At 36.7% G+C, this 18,346-nt stretch overlaps 2 protein-coding genes and 1 long non-coding RNA gene across 3 annotated transcripts in view; all 3 read left to right on the top strand.

Moving 5' to 3' along the window:
* Window positions 1-3,749: 3,749 nt before the first annotated feature.
* On the top strand, window positions 3,750-8,857 carry LOC148738254 (protein Wnt-8b-like). Its single transcript, XM_088750335.1, has 6 exons — window positions 3,750-3,958; window positions 5,081-5,220; window positions 5,435-5,471; window positions 5,643-5,772; window positions 6,843-7,087; window positions 7,739-8,857. The coding sequence occupies exons 1-6, from the start codon at window positions 3,848-3,850 to the stop codon at window positions 8,096-8,098; spliced, it is 1,023 nt and encodes a 340-aa protein (XP_088606461.1). The 5' UTR covers window positions 3,750-3,847; the 3' UTR covers window positions 8,099-8,857.
* A 6,423-nt stretch (window positions 8,858-15,280) lies between these two features.
* Window positions 15,281-18,346, top strand: part of LOC148738255 (uncharacterized) — an 8,189-nt gene continuing 5,123 nt past the window's right edge. Inside the window, exons 1-2 of the long non-coding RNA XR_015996936.1 lie at window positions 15,281-15,669; window positions 15,803-15,948. This is a non-coding gene — a long non-coding RNA (uncharacterized LOC148738255). The remainder of the gene's footprint in view (window positions 15,670-15,802; window positions 15,949-18,346) is intronic.
* The window catches only part of LOC148738256 (uncharacterized), a 1,470-nt gene continuing 667 nt past the window's right edge, over window positions 17,544-18,346 (top strand). The window contains exons 1-3 of the mRNA XM_088750806.1: window positions 17,544-17,711; window positions 17,832-17,897; window positions 18,114-18,346. The exon at window positions 18,114-18,346 is cut by the window's right edge and continues 667 nt beyond it. Coding sequence (XP_088606932.1) covers window positions 18,115-18,346 — 232 coding nt within the window. The 5' untranslated portion in view covers window positions 17,544-17,711; window positions 17,832-17,897; window position 18,114. The remainder of the gene's footprint in view (window positions 17,712-17,831; window positions 17,898-18,113) is intronic.

The following is an 18,346-nucleotide window of genomic DNA, read 5'->3' on the forward strand; positions in this document are numbered from 1 at the left end:
AAAAGATTGAGTTAGTAGAGCAATAACAATCTTGACGGTTTGCCAAAAACAAATTCCTCGACTACTTGAAAATGAAATTTGTGACATAAAAGCCTTGAAGAAGGAAAAATAACACCAGGAACATTTCGGATAAGCAAGAAGTAAAACTGAAAAAAGGGAACACTAGAAGATTTTCCTGGCTTCTGTTAAGGAAAATGTTGTTTTGCCGTTCGCTCGCCCAGCGTTCTTCAAAAAAGGAATAGAGTCAAAAATGATAACAAATAGTATTTATGATAAAGTCCAGTCTGTAGAAAGGTCTTTAAGAACCGGAGGTCAGACGGACAAATTCAATTTGAATGTACAGATCCTTAGTTTAAAAAGAACTTTCGAGACTGCAAGTTAAGCAAATGAATGGCTAAATCTTTCCCACGTTAGATCGTAAATAGCAGAGCCCCTTAGGCTCGTATAAATCTTCATGGCGGAAAAAGTTGTGTCCCTTTGCAGCTAGGGTGAACGTACCTATTTGTATTAGATCAGTGCAACAACAACAACGACATAGCTTGCGTTTCATTGTGTTTGTTGTGCTTTTGGTTTTTTTATTGCAAAGGAGTGACAAATAAAGTTTAATAACGTTTGAAATGTTTGACTGAGATCAGCCAGATGTTATTTGGTTCCAGATTCAATCAAAAAATGAATATGTTGACGCGGTCTCTCGCTTACTAATTATGATAAACAAAGTCGCGTATAAATAGTTCTTCTCGCAATGTAAACACTAGTTCCTGAACTTAAGTAATCCAATTTGTACATTTTTTTAATTTATAACTTCCTTTTACATGAACTAAAGAAAAAAACGAAACAAACAAAAAAAAAAAAAAAACAGGAAAGCTCCTGAAAAATGTCGAAATAGTGCGCTTTACTCGGCAGATTTTTTTAGTATAATTATTAATTTATGTATCTATAAATGGTGTGCAACCGTCGCAAGGAACTGTATATGACTTAAACGTATTCCACACAAATTGTTGTTTTATTTTTGTCTCTTAGTTTTTTCTATCCCGGCTGGCCTTAACTTTGAACGAATATCAACTGTGAACATACTTAATCTTTAGCGACTAGCAAAAAGTTAAGATTCTGTCAAGATTTTTACTTTTTTCTTTTCTACAACACGAGACGTCATGTTTCAGTTGAAAAGTCAATCGTGAATGCTTTGCAAGAAATATAAGAAAATAAAATTTCGATGTATTCCAGTTTGAAAGAAAAAGTGCAAGTGAAGACCTATAATTCTTCACAGAAGAATAAATAAAATGTGACCGGTGGCAGTAGCACTTGCACCTTCAGTTTTATTTCAATTAGGCTCGGTTGATTAAAGTTTATGCAAATTCATAAGAGATAAGACATTCAATCGCTATCTTCTCACTCTGCACCAGTACCTCTGCACCAGTACCTCTGCACCAGTACCTCTGCACCAGTACCTCTGCACCAGTACCTCTGCACCAGTACCTCTGCACCAGTACCTCTGCACCAGTACCGAAAGAGTAATTTGCGAGAGTTGAGCTTGTAGCTCCACTTTATTGGAACCAGGAGAATATACATTTTAACCAGTATCTTCTGTTGAGATGTGACAATTTTTAACTTTTAAAAAAGTCCATCTAGAATAGTGTTAGAAATTTTAAAGATGCAATGTGAAGACAAAAAATTTTTTATGTCCCGGAATTTTTATCCGGTGGATTCGCGGCATTTATAATTAAGTAAAATGTAATTAGGTGTCTGAAAGTGTCCCCCTGAAACCATTGTCAAGAAATCGGCTTGGAGCAATGTGATTCATTCAAAGTATGAGTTAAAAATAAAACATGTTCAAACAATTCGTGCATTTCTTGACGTACTTAGTAGGTGGCAAAAATATTTGTAGCGATCTGAATGTTTTTGTAGGGAAATGATAGATGCACAGGAAGCTGTCAACAACATGCCTCAACCGACTGATGCTAATTTTCATTGACAGTCAAAGAAAATGAAATCATTAAACTGAAATTGAAACGAAGTAAACAGGCTCGACCAAGCTTAAACCGTGCTACATGGCATACATAATAAGTGCTAACAAATTGATTTGTCTTTTAAAGGACTCTTAAGTCCTGCAGCTTATAAAAAGGTCGTGTTGTAAAAAGTTAGTGCCCATGATATTGAGCATGTTACAAAACACGTTATTTTCCAGTCCATTCACAGGCGTCCCAAGTTCACGTCTCTAGCAAAAGCGAAGGATTGTTTCATGCGTTTTTCGTTATGTTTTTTGGTGATTTCTCCTGATTTGGGCTTGAAAATCACCAAAGAACACAACAGACACACAAGAAATGAGTAAGTTTTATTAATATTATGTGTAAAATGTTCATATTTCGGAACATTTAGTGTTTTAAATGGACCATATTATGTTCCCATACTATTCCTGATAACGCATTCGAATTCTCAACGGTTGCTCGCGTAACTTAACACCGCGTCACACAACGCGTGACGAACGCGTGACGCTTTCATTAAATAATCCTTCGCTTTTGCTCGAGACGTGACCTTGGGACGCCTGTGGTCCATTATGCCTGCAAGATCAATATGCACGAGGGTTCTCCCCTTATTTATTTCTAATCGTATTTCTGCGCCGTTGACTGCATAAATGAAGAATCCGCGAGTGTGTTTTCTTCGTTGATTTTGTAAAACGTGTTCTGGCCTTAAGTTTTTAATTAATCAACAGAATAGATTTTAAGTTCCTGTTTGATAAATGACTTTGCTATCAAATTCATCCAGCCGTCACGATTATTTATAGATTTCTATAAACTGTTTTTAAGCAGACAATTTTGTCTGAACTCCTTTTGTGTTTTGGGTTTCGATCCAAACCTGGAACCACGGATTTTTTTCCAGTGTGAAATAAACTTGAATATGCAGTTTCTAGCTTTCAACATTTTTTTAAATTCTTCTCTCCTCGACCTCTAAACGCCGGACTCAAGTTAAGCATTTTCATATTTGCTTCGATTCTTCAAACTTTCACGTCAGGGACTCTGTTTCTGAGATAATTTTCTTTTTTCTTTCTTAGGCGTGGCTCACAATTTTGTTTTCTTGACTGGCTGGGCTTGAAGGCTGGCTATTCAGTGCTTGGTAATTTAGCGTACTGTCATCTGAGAATAAATGAAAACTGAAATCATTTGCCTTTCAGTTTGTTTATTACAATGCTTTTCAGCCGTTTCAGCATCGGGATCAAAGTACAGATTTAGCATTTGCTTTGGTCCTTACTTTTCAATTACCCCCTTTTGAATAACATTGACCTTCCTTCTTTCCGACTGGTTGCAGCGGTTTCTAGGCGTCATGTACGTCCTAATTGACTCGGAAATCCGCCTTTACCATAATTGCCTCGACAGAAAATCCTTTCTATGTCATTATGTTGCACACGGGCTACAGTGCAAGAACGTAACAAACACGCCATCAACAACTAGCGTAAAAAATGGGTCCTTCATTTTTCCCTTTTGAGCCATTATTTAGTTTGCGTGTTTGGAGTTTTTCGTGAGCGTTTTTTGCTGTCCGCACATAAAATAAAATCACGTTTTAAATTTTTAAAGTACCGACGTGTTTTTCGCATTCTGTCTTGGTCAATAACAGTTGTTTTTACGTCAGAGAGCTTAACCGGCCGGCGTTCACAGAATAAATTAGAATTGAAAAAAAAAGAAGCTTTTGATTTTCAAATCAGCTTAGCGCATTAAAGCCAGTGGTAGCCACGGGAAAGAACAAAATACACTCTGAGATCCTCTTCAATCATGAAAAATGCCAAACCACAATAGAGAAATCCTAAATAATTCCCAGTAAATCCTTGTCTGTCATTTGTCGGGCTGCTACTTAAATGCGTGTTCTGTTGACGCCATACACTGTGTGTCAGACGTCTGAAGAAGCAGAGGTGTTGGGAATTGTCTACAGTCGGACTGCAGGGCTGATCATAAAGCAAGTCATATTGGTAAGTTGTTTTGTTTTATTTTTCGACTTATTACATCTCAGGGATTGATGTCGATCTCCTTTTTAACCATTTTCAGTTCTTTGCATGGAAAACATTCAAATAATTCGAAAGCTCTTGTAATCAGTCTTCTTTCAGTGAACTTATCTTGTCTTCACAAAATCAACTGAATGTGGGCTGTTCTGAGTTCTTGTCAAAGTGAAACTAGGGAGTTTCTTTTTCTTCCAACAGACATTAAAGTCATTCTTACTGGTTGCAATATCAGTATCTTAAGAAAAACGTTTCATAGGTAATCGTCTTTGTCATCGAACTGAACATGCTGGAACTGTGTAGAATTCATTTTGGCACGAAAAGGTGCCTCGTCGTTCAGTGTAAGTAATCACAGTGAAACTAAAATTTGTCATGAAGAGCTCAGCCGGCTTCATGAATTTCCAACCTTTTCCGCTTAGTGAGCCGAGACAGGCAAGTCAAGTGCCAGCAAAAGCACAATAGTCTTTGTGTGAGTGAGGAATCGAAATTGTTTGCAGAAGAAATATATTTACCCTACTGATGTTGATACCATTATCGAAAGTCGAGTATTTGTATAGATTCGTGCGAAACGAGTGTATAAAATATTACTGGTTTCTAATTTATTTGAAAGTCAACCCTAAGGTATCTAAGTGTAACCGATGTATTTACTCCTCGTAAATTGAGAGCAAAATTAAGACAATTATTTTGTGGTTTCACAATTTAATGCGTGAATGAATGATTAAACTATTATTATAATCTCTTATATTTTATACTTTTCCATTAATCTAATCTTTCTGAAGTGTTTATGATAGCCATATCCTTCTTCAAAAGATTCTTATTTTCTTACCAAATGATCCGATACTAGCACTTTCCATGTGGGATGGATTACTGAAACGACAGTTAAGACTGGCGAGACCTTGAGACTAGCGTTGTGGTGCCACATAGAACAATCACCACATTTTAATGGCGTTGAATAGTTCTTTTTATTAGTTTACTCGCCTTAATTTGTTTTAAATCTTGAAAAAACTGTCTTGATTTTCACCAATTAAAGTTACAAGGCTTTCACTAACACAATACGTAACTTTCCTTCGACCACATACTTCTTTTGACTTTCAGATTCAAAACGTCTGGAACTATTTTACGACGATTTGTACTCGATTCAACAACTTCGTGATGTCAGAGACGAGGTTTTCGATTATTTTTCCAGCAATCATAATCACCTTGGCTTTCTTACACATGGTCACAGGAAGCCCAGGGTAAGTCGGACTCGCTCATGAAATAAAAATTCGAGCAAATCGCCCATTCTCAGTTAAAATATGTCAGATTGCAATACTAGCAGTTTCACTGTTTCTTGGAAACTGAGAATTGTTTCAGGAATCACAAAGCTAACTTAAGTCTCTATAATGAACATCACACTTAGTTTGTTTACATGTTCCTTGTCAAAGTGACATTTTCCCCTTTATTCGGCAGAGCTGGCCCAGGATCGACCCTCATTAGTTCCATAAAGGTTTGTTGCTTTCAATTTATAATTTCTAATCTATTAAAGAGTTGGTCTCCTCATAACAAAAGACGAAAGGAATGTCTGGCGATTGGAATGGTTTAACTCTATGATGGACTGAATACCATTGTCAGCCTGTTGTGTATTTATGTATGTTTTTCTCTTCTTCTTTTAACTCAGGATGCTTCCAAAAGAAGAAAAGTCAAGAGAGCTGGATTTGACAGGGGTCTAAAGGAATGCCGAAAGCAATTTAAAGACGAACTCTGGGACTGCAGTTTTTATTACGAAAACATGACTGGAGAATTACCTGGTAAAAGTTCTTTTAATCATTTTGTTACAACGAATTTGGGGCCAGCGGTCCGTTCACGGGAGGGGACTGAACCCCACCACGTGAACGGCCGCTGGCCCCAAATTCGTTGTAACACATTTCATGCATCAGACCAAGTAACTTGCCTCTGCTTCTAGCATGACTCAATAATTAAGGGATGTTCAAGGTTTTTCTATTTCGGGATCTTTATCGTTATCAGATTCGTCAAAATAGTAATAACAACAATAATAATAATGGTTATGGTGTTTATGATTATACTGATAATCGAAATGGCTGCCTAGACTGAAATTATGATTTTTAAAAATAACTAGAGAATTACGTAGTTTCATACAGGTATTTTCTATAGGTAATCACATGATTTCGAGTGCAATTTGGAATAAATAAGCACGAGTAAATTTTTTCAAAGACTAACGAAATTGCATGAGCCCGAAGGGCGAGTGCAATTTGTGGTCTGAAAAAATTTACAAGTGCTTATTTATTCCAAATTGCACAAGAAAATCATGTGATTATCTTTTAATAATATACATGAAAAAATACGAGGTAGCTTCTCATAACTACGCAGATGAAAAGCGCGCGCATGAGGTGCAAAAATAACTTATTCAAACCCTGCAAGTGACATTGACCTTGACATTGACATTGACCAATCATTCTGACCAATCAGAATGTCTGGTTTGTTTCTTTCTTTGCACTGAATTAACCCTCTTCTGCACCGAATTAACTCTCTTCCGTACTGAATTAACTCTCTTCTGCACTGAATTAACTGAAAACTGCATTCATCTTAGCCAATCAGTACTAAGAAATTTTTTCATGTATATTATTAATCATCCAACTGTGCTCCATAGAGTACAAATAACGTTATTTGTATTTTGACTCGCCAATCGGGCTCGTCAAAATACGGCACAACTCGTAAAAATACTCGGCGATACTACACAACAAAACGTCCAGTAATATATATATATATATATATATATATATATATATATATATATATAACTGGACGTCTTTAGGTACTAGCTTGTATCTTTTAAACAGCCGATATCTTTCTGTTATAGCCAATAGAGAGACAGCAGTTATACATGCAATCACAACTGCCGGCATCCTACAAGAAATCATGTCTCAATGTGCTTCAAATGAAATCATCGAATGTAACTGCAACGGAAAATCAGGGGGATCTCATGGATGCAAGAACAGACTGACGTTTGCCGTGACAGAGACAAAGAGTATACTAAGAACTCGACGGCAAGGGAACTATGAACGAAGACAAATTGAAATAAATAATCAGATGGTGGGGATAGAGGTAAATGATGTTTTCCTATTTTACTTAATCATATATATTGTATTCAATGTTTTTTGCTAACTCATCTGTCAATTTTGCGCCTATTTTTATTGAAATAGCTATCTATTTATTTATTTCTACCATGGGAAAATAATGCCACATCTACCCACAAGGAATCGATAGATCGTGATGCCTCTTCAAACATCAAGTCCTCTTTTTTTCTCTCTCCGGGAAATTTCACCAATTGAACATAAATTGTAATTCCAATCATCTGAAATTCTTTGAGGGAGGAGGACCTAATTTTTCCCGAAGGGTTGTAAGCCATCAAACAGGATATGCAGTTTTACTATGGATATCAGGTTCTTTTTCTCGGACCGAAACCATAGAATAGTGTGTGAACTTGGCGTTGCGTTATCAATATGAGTGGCATGAACAATTGTTTTTATCCTTATTCCACAATAACACATTCCTTAGCAGAACAAACTTTAACATTTTTTTCTTTCGGGAGTAAACCCCGTCTTTACATAATATTCACTTGCAATGGCAACCGCATAACACTCTTAGCTTTTGACGAAACTTTGCAAACGTTACCATGCGGCTCCCAGTGCAGCGAGGCTTGTTTCTTAAGAAAAAAAGAACGCTGATTATTCAGTATTTTTCATTCCCAAACAGGTTTTCAAGGGAGAGTATCGCAATTGTCGTGGTAGTTTGCCTGAAAAATGTAATATTTGGCAGCAAGTTGCAAACGAACTGAAAAACAAATATCATTCTACCATCAACAACACTCAGCAGGTCAACTCCACTTTCCAAGGAAATCTACAACTGAGTTATCGGGATCTGTCGCCTGATTACTGCGTGCGTAATGTGACTGCTGGCTCTCCTGGTCTGAGAGGAAGGGTCTGCGGCAGAAAAATACGTCAGTGCAGATCCCTTTGTGAGCAGTGTGGCTTGACACTCGGGGTAGAGCAGCGAGGAAGTCCAGGCAACTGCAAAGATTGTCCAGATATATATTCAGTCACAGTCTGCAGTTAGAAGAAAATAGACGACGGCAAGCAAGAGTCAAGCCAGGCGAAAATGTTCAAACTGAGAAAGCTTTTCCTCTCATCATAAATGAATAGTCCGGCCTTATTATTGCCAAGGCAATTTCATTGAGAAAAACGCTTTGATTATTAGTCTACTAGATTCATGATTGCATCGCTCGTAGGTTTCAGTGACACAGTTAACCCATGTTTCTGATTTATGCTATATTTCTATATCTATTTTGTAAAATTTTGAACTTGCGAGCGCTTAGAAACGAGCTCGTCGACCGCTTTCCAAGAGGAAAGCACAAGTAGTTCAGTGTTAAAACGAGATTTACGATAAGGGTCATTTGCTTGTATGGCGTCAGAGTACTATGAATAGCTTACACTGTGTAGCAAGCTGCACTGTTTGTAATTGTGATTTTAGCAGAAATTTTTCACTCTGTCCCTTATAGCCCTTTGAAGATTTTCTTACCTTTCATAATTTTATGTTATACCGTGCGGTTTTAGACAGGCATAGTAAAAAAACTTGATAATTTATCTTAGTTTATATATTCCTCTGGTAATTTAATCCAGAATCGATTATTGAAAAATGAATTTTGCAGAGTTCTAGCTAGTTACTGAAAGCCTTTAAGGTAGTTCAACTGAAAACTCAATATAACCTAACAGTTAATGACCGGACACATCTTCTGGATATGTGTTAACCTTGTTTACAAACCATTTCCTATGGGAAACATCTGACCAATAAAGTGATAAAAATGGCGTTTGCAAATTCTTCTCAGAAATTTGTCATTTTTAGCAATAAACACGTGGGCCCCTTTAAAAGAGCTCAATAGCTGCCACGGTCAGCAGTACAAATTTGGTCTTCGCTTCATTTCAGAGGGGAATCTCAACTCGTTTAAGGAGATGAACAAAGGGAATCTTTTAAGTACACCCCGGTAACTGGAAGAAATGTTCTTCGAAATTTTTCTTCCCTAAGAACGCGATCATGGTAACCTGGTTGCTTTCTCATTTGTACATGCATTATTTTACCTTGTATGAAAAAAAAAAAAAAAATGGCGAGATGAACACAGAGTTCAAATGTCTGCGCATTTCCAAACGTTGTAGGACAAATGGTGTGCTTTCAAGGTGTCACAGGTGTTATAAACAACCGACTTGCTTCAAAAAGGAAATTGTGGTTTTTGGATACGGAGATATTGACTCTTTCTAGTATCAAGAATAAACTTACTTTGCAGTCTTTGACATAATGGTTAGGACAATCTTCTTTAATAAAAACGACACTTTCATATCCCCCTCCTCTTACATCACTACAATCTTACTCCTATATATATCGCGTGTTGTATATGCAGCAGAAGTAACTATAAAAGAGTTCATTGTGAGTAGATAGATTTCAGTTGACCGGTAATATAAGTTCTTATTTTTTTTTAAAGCAATGGCTCACGTATTTGATGTTTCTTAAATTGTCACCTCAGCACTTATCATCACACAATCGGTATTGTAAACAAAAAAAAGCGAAGGAATATCATATTGAACAAAGCATTTGTTTCTAGTGAATAAAAAAAAAACTGGAGCGATGTTGACTGACAACTTACACTTGCTGCATACAACAAGCATATTGACATTAATTATGGTAAATTACATTTACGTGTAATCTGTATATTTTTCATTTAGATTTATCAATGCAACCTACTCCTCAACTCTGAGAATCGAAGTCGATTGATATTAAGATCTGTCCGAAAACAACAAAAATTTCCAGGAAATGTAGGAAATGTCTCATCGGCATGATCTCGAATACTTCAAACGCCTCCGAGAAGGCTCGGGATGAGAGGGTTATTTATCAATACAATCAAAAATGACTTTGTTGAACTCGTTGTCAAATGGCTGACGAGTTTTTTTTTCATTTTAACCAGGTGGACTTAATCTTTAAGCATTTGCGCGAATAGTAACGTCAAATGTTAAACCGCAAGAAGGACACCTAGGATAGTAACGAAATCAAATTATTTTGCGGATCACGTACTGAATAAGTCAGGGAAAAGGAGTGTTATATGGATTCGATGTGTACGAAGCCTCCTGCTAAAAGGATTTTATGAAGGACTCAGTGCTGATCCACCTCTGAACTGCAAAATCAATTCAACGATTCAACTTACCGAGAGACAATTCAGATGAAACTATACTTCTAAAAGCACAATGGCAGCGCCTGATGTACCTTAATTGTTTTCCACTTCTTACTGTTGCTTATCAGGAAAACCTTTTTTATGCAGATTATATCATTTTAATCTTTCGAAATCATTCAACATTATAGTGACTAGATTTAGAGCTGATCTGGGTCGTAAAACCTTTAGAAATAGAACTGTATAGTAATTGCATGGTATTCATTACCTGATGAAATTGGACATTACGGACAATCCTTTTGCTCTGCTATTTACGAATTATTCAATTATTTCAATTGTTACTTTAAGTTTTAATTTGTTGGTGATTTCTGTTGTTAGTTAGTAGTAATACGTCTTCTCAGCTTAAAGTTACCTATTTTGCCTGATCTATTTTAACAAACAAAATTATTTACTATTTACTGAACATTTGTTGTTGTGTCTCATTTATCCATGGCCATCTTTTATTTTTCCGTCCAAACAAACCAACTTTGCAATCTCTTCTAAAAAGAGATTGTCGTTCAGTTACGTGCGGAAATGTGTGGGTTACGAGATGTTATTTGAAATGCAATACTGAAGTAAATTTAATGAATCTAGTTTGCCACATTTGACAGGCAAAAAACCCAGTTATTTCAAAACTTGATATGTATCTTGCAAAAGCAGGTTTTACTTGCTTCAACTGTTCAGTTATCATGAAATTTTCCAGACTTCAATTATGCTCAATAAGAGTGCTATTTCAAGAATATTTTAAAATTTGAATGAATTTTAAAGAAAACACAAATTACTTTACACTTCTCACTACATACTACGTCCTTAACAAGTTGTCCAGAATGACTTGTTGGGATTTTAATTGGCTCATGCAAAGCTTTACAACATTTGCAGTTAGACAAGAAATGGTGCCACATTATTATGTAACCACCACTGGTATTTTTTTTTTTTTTCATAAGTTCAAAGTCCTCTTCAGCACTAGCAGTGGCTAGCGAGAGTGAGTATAATGTCGTGCTTGAGAATTTCTTTTTCGGTTAGAACGCTCGAAATGAATACGCACTAAAAGTGTAGACACTAGACCCATACTAGAAGCTGTGGAGCGTCAGCTTCTGAGGAGGCCGGTCCACGAACTCAGAGAGAAACGCAAGGAAAACTGAAAGGTAACGTCAGATGAAACTCGAATTAACTCAAGCAACTGAAATGGTACTTCGCTGAGGATTCTGCGACGACAAGAAAAAGCCGACGAACAACACTGAGATGACTCGAATTGACTCCAAGGCTTTACACATAACTGAGTTTTTCGAGCGAAGATATAACCTTTGTAAAAAACATTGCCGAACAGCAGATGAGGTATGGTGCCTCGATGTGACTCGAAGGCTTTACACATGACCGAGTTCTTGGAGTGAAGACATTACCCTTGTAAAAAAACAAATGACCACAACTGAAGATAAGTGGTACATTTCTTTCATTCTTTTGTCTCACGTCATTTTGTGGTTTCTGTTATGGTTATTCTTTGATTTTATTGAAACGACCACATTGATAATACAATAAAGCTTTCGGCGACGTGTTCATTTTTGTCTCATGTGCGGTTTTGCTTTTTATGAAACAATTCCTGAAAAATAGAGACATTAGTTGGGGATTTGAATGTATTTTGAAAATTCCTTTGTATCGTTAGTCTGTAACGGTTATGATAACGAGTTCACTCGATACTGGTATCAATGTGAAAAGCCTGTTTATTTTCGTGGACAAGTGTGGAAACGATCGAGAACAAAGCACAATTACAAAGAAACAGATGGCATATTTATCTAAAAGAAAATAAGGAAAATTTAATTTTTTCCGCCGTTTATTTGCTTGTGACAAGATAAACATCCTAAAGTATGTGATTACTGCGAGCAATCACTAAGTTTCCCAACATATCACCTCGAATCGTGTACACCTGGAGTATTTTTCATACAACGAAGTGGGTGTACAGCCGTGCGTATATGATGTGTGCTATTTCACTTCAGCTGCAAACTTGAAGTTCCCGGTCGTTTTTTGTAGTCTTCAGGCAGTTTGCAATTACCTGGTAAACCGGAAAAACTTGTGCACTAAAGCTCTGTTTTCGTGCACAAGTTTTGTTCGTTATGTTATAAAATAAGAGTTATGGATGCTGCTAGGAAGTGCGGATAGCGTACTCGATATATACGCGCTGAGCATGCAACAACTCTTAGCTGTAAAGAATGAACCATATTTTTACAATCTGCATTAATCAGTTCTCTTTTAAAATTACCCAAAATCAAGCCAAAACGTAAACGTTGAACAGGACGGCGATGATTAAACCATTTTACATTCAAAATTTAAATATCAATTTTCCGCCCTGTCATGCTCATACATATCTAATAATTCAGTCCTTTCTGAAAACTTGGTTTGATCTGCCCTATAAATCATTACCTTTCAACGTGAAATTTGTGAATATTATAAAGAGAAATTCAGTTTTAGATCAGTACTGAGAATTAAAGGCTTAATTCATGATAAAATAGTAATTATTCCTATCTTTTAAGATGTTGTTATGTTTTGCCATTTTATAGTCTGTTATCAGTAATGAAATCGTGTGGACCTTGAAATCAACCAACACTGAATGAGGGGGGCTTTGGGATTTTCGGTTTTGCGATTTTGACTGTTTTTTGGATTGGTTTTTCGGTTTTTGGGCCAAAAAGGTTCGGTTTTTTGGTTTTGATGTTCATAGCGGTTTTCGGATTTACCTGTTTTTGCATTCAGTTTTCGGTTTTCACGAAACTGACTCTGATGCGGTTTCCGGTTTTTCCTTTTTGACCCCTTTACAGTGTGGCGGTTTTCTCAGGTTTGCGTGCGGTTTTCGGTTTTGTTGCCTTTTTTCGTCGGTTTTTCGGTTTTGGAGGTTTTTTTCTCCGCTTTTGCGCACTCTGTTATTTTTGGATGCCACAATATGAAGCAGGATATCTTATTCAAACAGTTACTGATGAAACAACATAAGAACTTACTGGATCGTATCTTTAATTTGCTCGTAAATGTATTTAAGGATGTTGTTTAAATAGCTATGAGAAAACCTCAGGCCAACTCATGATATCAGACAATCCTCGTCCCCTGCCTTTCCTCTCTGTAAATTGAACAATGAAAATTTCTATGTTAGTCGACAATATATATCCCGAGTAAACAAGTAGCCGCGTGCCCTGTTCCTCATACATCAATAATCGATTCCTGATCTATTACGTCATTTAACGTTCCTCTGCAGCATAAACGCACAGGGGATTGATAAAAATCCAGCGGGAAAAAAAAAATGTCTTAGGCCCCTTTTGTATGACACCAATTAGCCAAAAGTTGAATTTTTTTCCTTCAGACTACCTGTAATAAGCCTTGGATAGGTGATATTTGTTTGAATGGGGAGGTTTTGCCCCTATAATGGCTCCTTAACTTACACTATTATATTTTACCTAATAGAGGACCCTTATCTAGAGAGGGTTTCGATCAGTTCTAAAGCCGTTTAGTACAAATGAGTCTCAAATGTCAGTAATCTCAACAATTTTGTTCAAGAGATTAATAATTGATTTAAGCAACTGATCAGGATTGGCTGAGTACACGAATAACTTCTGACTTTGTAACTTTGTAACCTTGTTAATAAAAAACTCAAACATAGTCATCCCAAAGTGTCTGTGGTCTTGAGCTGTTTGAAGTGCTATCAGATGTCAATTAAGGCGGGCCCTACTTAGCTTGGTATCAGTGGGTGATGTTTGATACGGGCCAACTTCCAGACGGGATTAATTTCTGACCAGCAGCCTGTGCAATTGAAGCTGCGATTTGTGTTTTGAGAAGCCTATGCTCATGGCTATCAAAACGCACGCGCATAAGCCAAAACTGGATATTTGGTGACATCAACCGCAAATTCCAAGATGGCGTATACTCTAAGAGACGCAATACATTTTCCCTTCTTAGCACTTTTCTACGCTTTATAGTGTCCTTCTACAGTAGCACTAATGGAGGCTTGCCGCAGAACGACAAAATTTAAGATGGGAGTAAAAATATGAGGTCTGTGTAGCATTTACGTGCGATTCAATTGTGAGTGTTCCGGTTCCAGTGTGCATATCTTAACGACAAGGCACCATATCTCATGAAAAATAAGGTAGGTAAAAACCTTCATTAGGCTTAATAGAAGTTGCCTTCGGATCCAATGTAAAATTTTCTTGTATTTGGTGGTATCTGTGATCGTATTACAACGCCTTTTCGTTCATTTGTGTAATTTTTGAAGATTAAGCACCAAGTTTCGTCAAGTAATTCATCGCTCGAATTGATGATTGAATGTTCTGTTTTATGCTCTCTTGCAGTCCGATGGAAGATAGAATTGCTCCCTCACCCCTAAGATGGCAGTTGGTTGTAACAATTCTAAGAAAAATACGAACAGTTCAGATTTGTAATACAATAGCACTTTGAAATAAAGTTTAGTTCTCGATATTGATCTCGAAAACAGAGAGATCCATCGAAACAACGTTTTGGCTTGAAGGAGAACTGAACGCCGTTTGATTTGCGACGCTTACAGAGCTATGAGAAACTTGAGAAATGTTTTAAGGGTAGGAATCAGCTTTGATTTTATATTAATCGATTAAAGGCCAATCAACTGCCCATTTCTAGAGGAATTCACAGATTAATGATCCACAGCCACTACTTTCATGCATAAGTTAAATTTACGGTTTTCATTTAGAAGTAAATTCAGTTTTCTTTTATCTGAAAAAAAGACACACATCACTCATGTACAAATGAGTATTAGGGAACATAAATAATCAAATAAATAATTGCTTTACTTGATTAATATTGAGCCAGACGAAGCAGAAGATGAGGCCCTATAGGAACTCGAAATCTATTGAACTTTGCCTTCAGAAGACAAAAATTTCAAATAGCTTTAAGGTAATTCCAAATAATTCTGGCTTTTTTTTTGTTACCTTATGGTGAAGTTCCCTAACTTCTAAGTGATTGAGTTCAGTTTGAATTAATCTTGTGTAAAGTGCTGAGACAATTTAAAAATCGAAAACTAATACTATCGTAGTGTGAATTTTAGGGCTCAATTAGAACCCTTTTTCAAAGATATAGGATGGTTGGCAACATTTTGTTACTTTCGGAGTATGCCATGCATTTGTAAAAACAAAAGTTTTCATAATGAATTAGAGAATCTAAACGGTAAGCTTCGTTTAGCAAATTGCTTTTTGAGTTAATCAATTCACTCATTAATTTTCAATGAATTAGAATTTTGAGGTTTGTTAACTTTTGCTGTCCAGTATTACCACTGAGCAAGTTAGGTTAGAGGCAAAGTTTGCACGTTGAGAAGGAAGAGGGTTGTCAAAAAAAAAATTGCTCTACTACAAAATAATTAAAAATGATTTTGAACATTTTTGCAGATGATGCCCTAAACTTCTCAATCGACAGATAACTGAAATGGGGTCAGGTGAGGCACCTAAAAAGTAAACAGATTTTGCACAAATTTCATCAAACGTTTCTATGTTGGATTTTAAACAGAAATGATAAAATTCCCAGGTGATTTCAAGAGGCCCTATCATAATCTTTTCTCATGTTCATAGAGTGTTTACTAACAGCTCTGAGGTACAACTCGCTCATCCGTCCAATTAGAGTGAGAAAAGTTGGCTTGTTAGATTGGCGAAAAAAGACACAAACAACGAAGCTCAAGTTTATTTTGGGAGCCCTCTTACCATGTACATCCTTGTTGGTGAGTTTACATTCTGCCTTACCGAATTCAGGGAAAGTGTTCAATCTAAGCCAGCCAGTTCGACTGCCATGGATTACTATTGAAGGTCGTGCACAGTTAGGTCTAGGAAACCTAGCAGTTAAACTTATGAGAAACTGACAAATTTGTCAGGTTCCCTAACCAGTATCCTCCTTTAACTATAGTTAAGTAACAGAAATCCCAAGGCACTGTGTTTCGTTGCACAGAACTACCTGCTCAAGTAGGAATTGGCAAACTTCTTTTGATTAAAGTTGTATTCAAAGGGCACGGTGAGTGAGTGATCAAAGCAGTGATGGAGAAAGTAATCGAACCACTAGAGCATAAATTTCCTTGGCTTATCTCTATTATCCCAAAATGAGTTCGTGCGTTTCGCGTCTCTCCGGAGCAACTGACGCTGATTCCTTTAGCAGTCAGGCTGATGTTTTGGTTAAGCGTATTAATCAGTCAGGATCACAGGAACTTAGGTGTGCATCTCTGGCTATAGCCCAGACTGGTGCTTCCGATAGGACTTTGGCTGGTGAGCTAAGCCCTTTCCATCAGGTGCATTCAATGCATTTTTACACATATTTGATTCAAATCGTGTTTATACTGATCATATTTTTTTCGGTAAAATTAAGGCAACTAGAGTTACTGAACACCCTCGTGAGAAAAAAAAAATTGAGACAGCTCAGCTCACGGAATTGAACGTCGAGAACATTCGAAGGAGTTGTCATCGCTTTTGTCCTAGATTTTTTTTTTCTTTGCATGGTTTTATCCAATGAATTTTTCATGAGAAATGACCACACAGATTTAATCTTATTAACGAAGTTGAGCAATCATAGAAGATGTAATGGCTCTGCTCCATACGATGAGTGATGATCATAAAGAAAAACATGTCTGTATGTATGTTTGTCTATGATATCAATAAACTGGATCAATAAAATGGATTGCTTTTGATAAGGTCCTTCAGATACATTTAAATATATGAACTTCATATATTTCATTGTATCTGAAGGTCACGTTTACTGTATAGACTTAGATCTTTTCAGATGAGTTTGTGAAGACCAAAAATCTACCAATGGCACACAAAATTCAATAACACTGATCTGTGTTGTATTTTGAATGTCTGGTATTGTCATTTTGCTACTTTTTTCCGGGCATGATAGCAACATATTGCAAAAAAGGATAGCAAAGGATGAAGTTAACTCAAAACAAAAGGGAAGGAAAGTTAAAGGAACAGTTTATTTTTATTTTCTGTTTGTTTGAGGAACAACCTAAAATATTTATTTCCTTCTGCTCGTAAAAGGATGAAAAATTAAAGGTTTGGGAAAGAAGTTACTTGGCTAATCGAGATTCACTAAATCTCGATTAACTTCACAGATTCAAAAATTTACGAAATTCGCAAAAATTCACGAATCGAATTCAATAAGATATGGTGAGACCTGGTTATCGTGATATCTCCGTGGAAACATTGAGTGACGTCAAACCTGGCGGTGAAAAAACTCGACCTAGATATGAGAAGTGATATTATTATATAGATACTGATGAGATACCAGGATTTCTCCTATTCCTAAAAAATCATATCTTCACCGCGCGCAGTGAAGATACTAGGGACCTTAAGATACCCTGGACGCGGCCAAGGACGACGTGAACCGGAAGTAAATTCGCAAGGTCTCAGTTTTAATTTGCATAAATGTCACGCCACTTGACGGCCACCACCTCAGTTGCGGCGGCGACGAAGTTTATTTTGGCGGCCTCTCAGAAAGGTAAGTCATTTTTCCGAATTCTTCCCTTAAATTAACAAGTTTTGCATGAAATTTGCAAACATTATTATAAAAGAAATAGATTCCTAAACTGTCTGGTTCATTTTTGTTTTCAGAATTCAGATTTACCGAGCATATAGAGGGTTTTTGTGTAAACGTCAAGTCTTCAGAAAGGAATCCGAAAAGCAGGTAAATCTGGGTAAATTTCCTCGGACAGTTTTGCTTTATTTTTCATTTTAACCTTCATTTTTATCGTGTAAAATTAATCAGTGGCAGTTTAGGACCGCTTTAGAAAATGATTTTGCATTATTTATATTATTTTGCACCATTATTCTTCGACTCGTGTTTGTTTTGATAAAAATGGCGCCAAAGATTTGATTGAAATTCTACTTTCTCTTCCTTTAGTATGGCAATGGAATGGACAAACGACCACGACATTGCTCTTGCTCGGGAGGTTTTGTTATTGGAACCGTACCGTCACAAGGCGAGGACAGTTGAAAGAGGAAAAGTGTGGCAAAAAGTAGCCGACAACCTCAATTCGCATGCCATATTAAGGTTTCTTGTCACAAAGAAATCGGTGAGGGAGCATCTTAAGCTTTTACTGGACAAGTATCGTGCAAGAATGCAGAAGGAACGGA

Source organism: Stylophora pistillata, chromosome 2 (assembly GCF_964205215.1).
Source record: "Stylophora pistillata chromosome 2, jaStyPist1.2, whole genome shotgun sequence".
Classification (NCBI taxonomy): Eukaryota; Metazoa; Cnidaria; class Anthozoa; order Scleractinia; family Pocilloporidae; genus Stylophora; species Stylophora pistillata.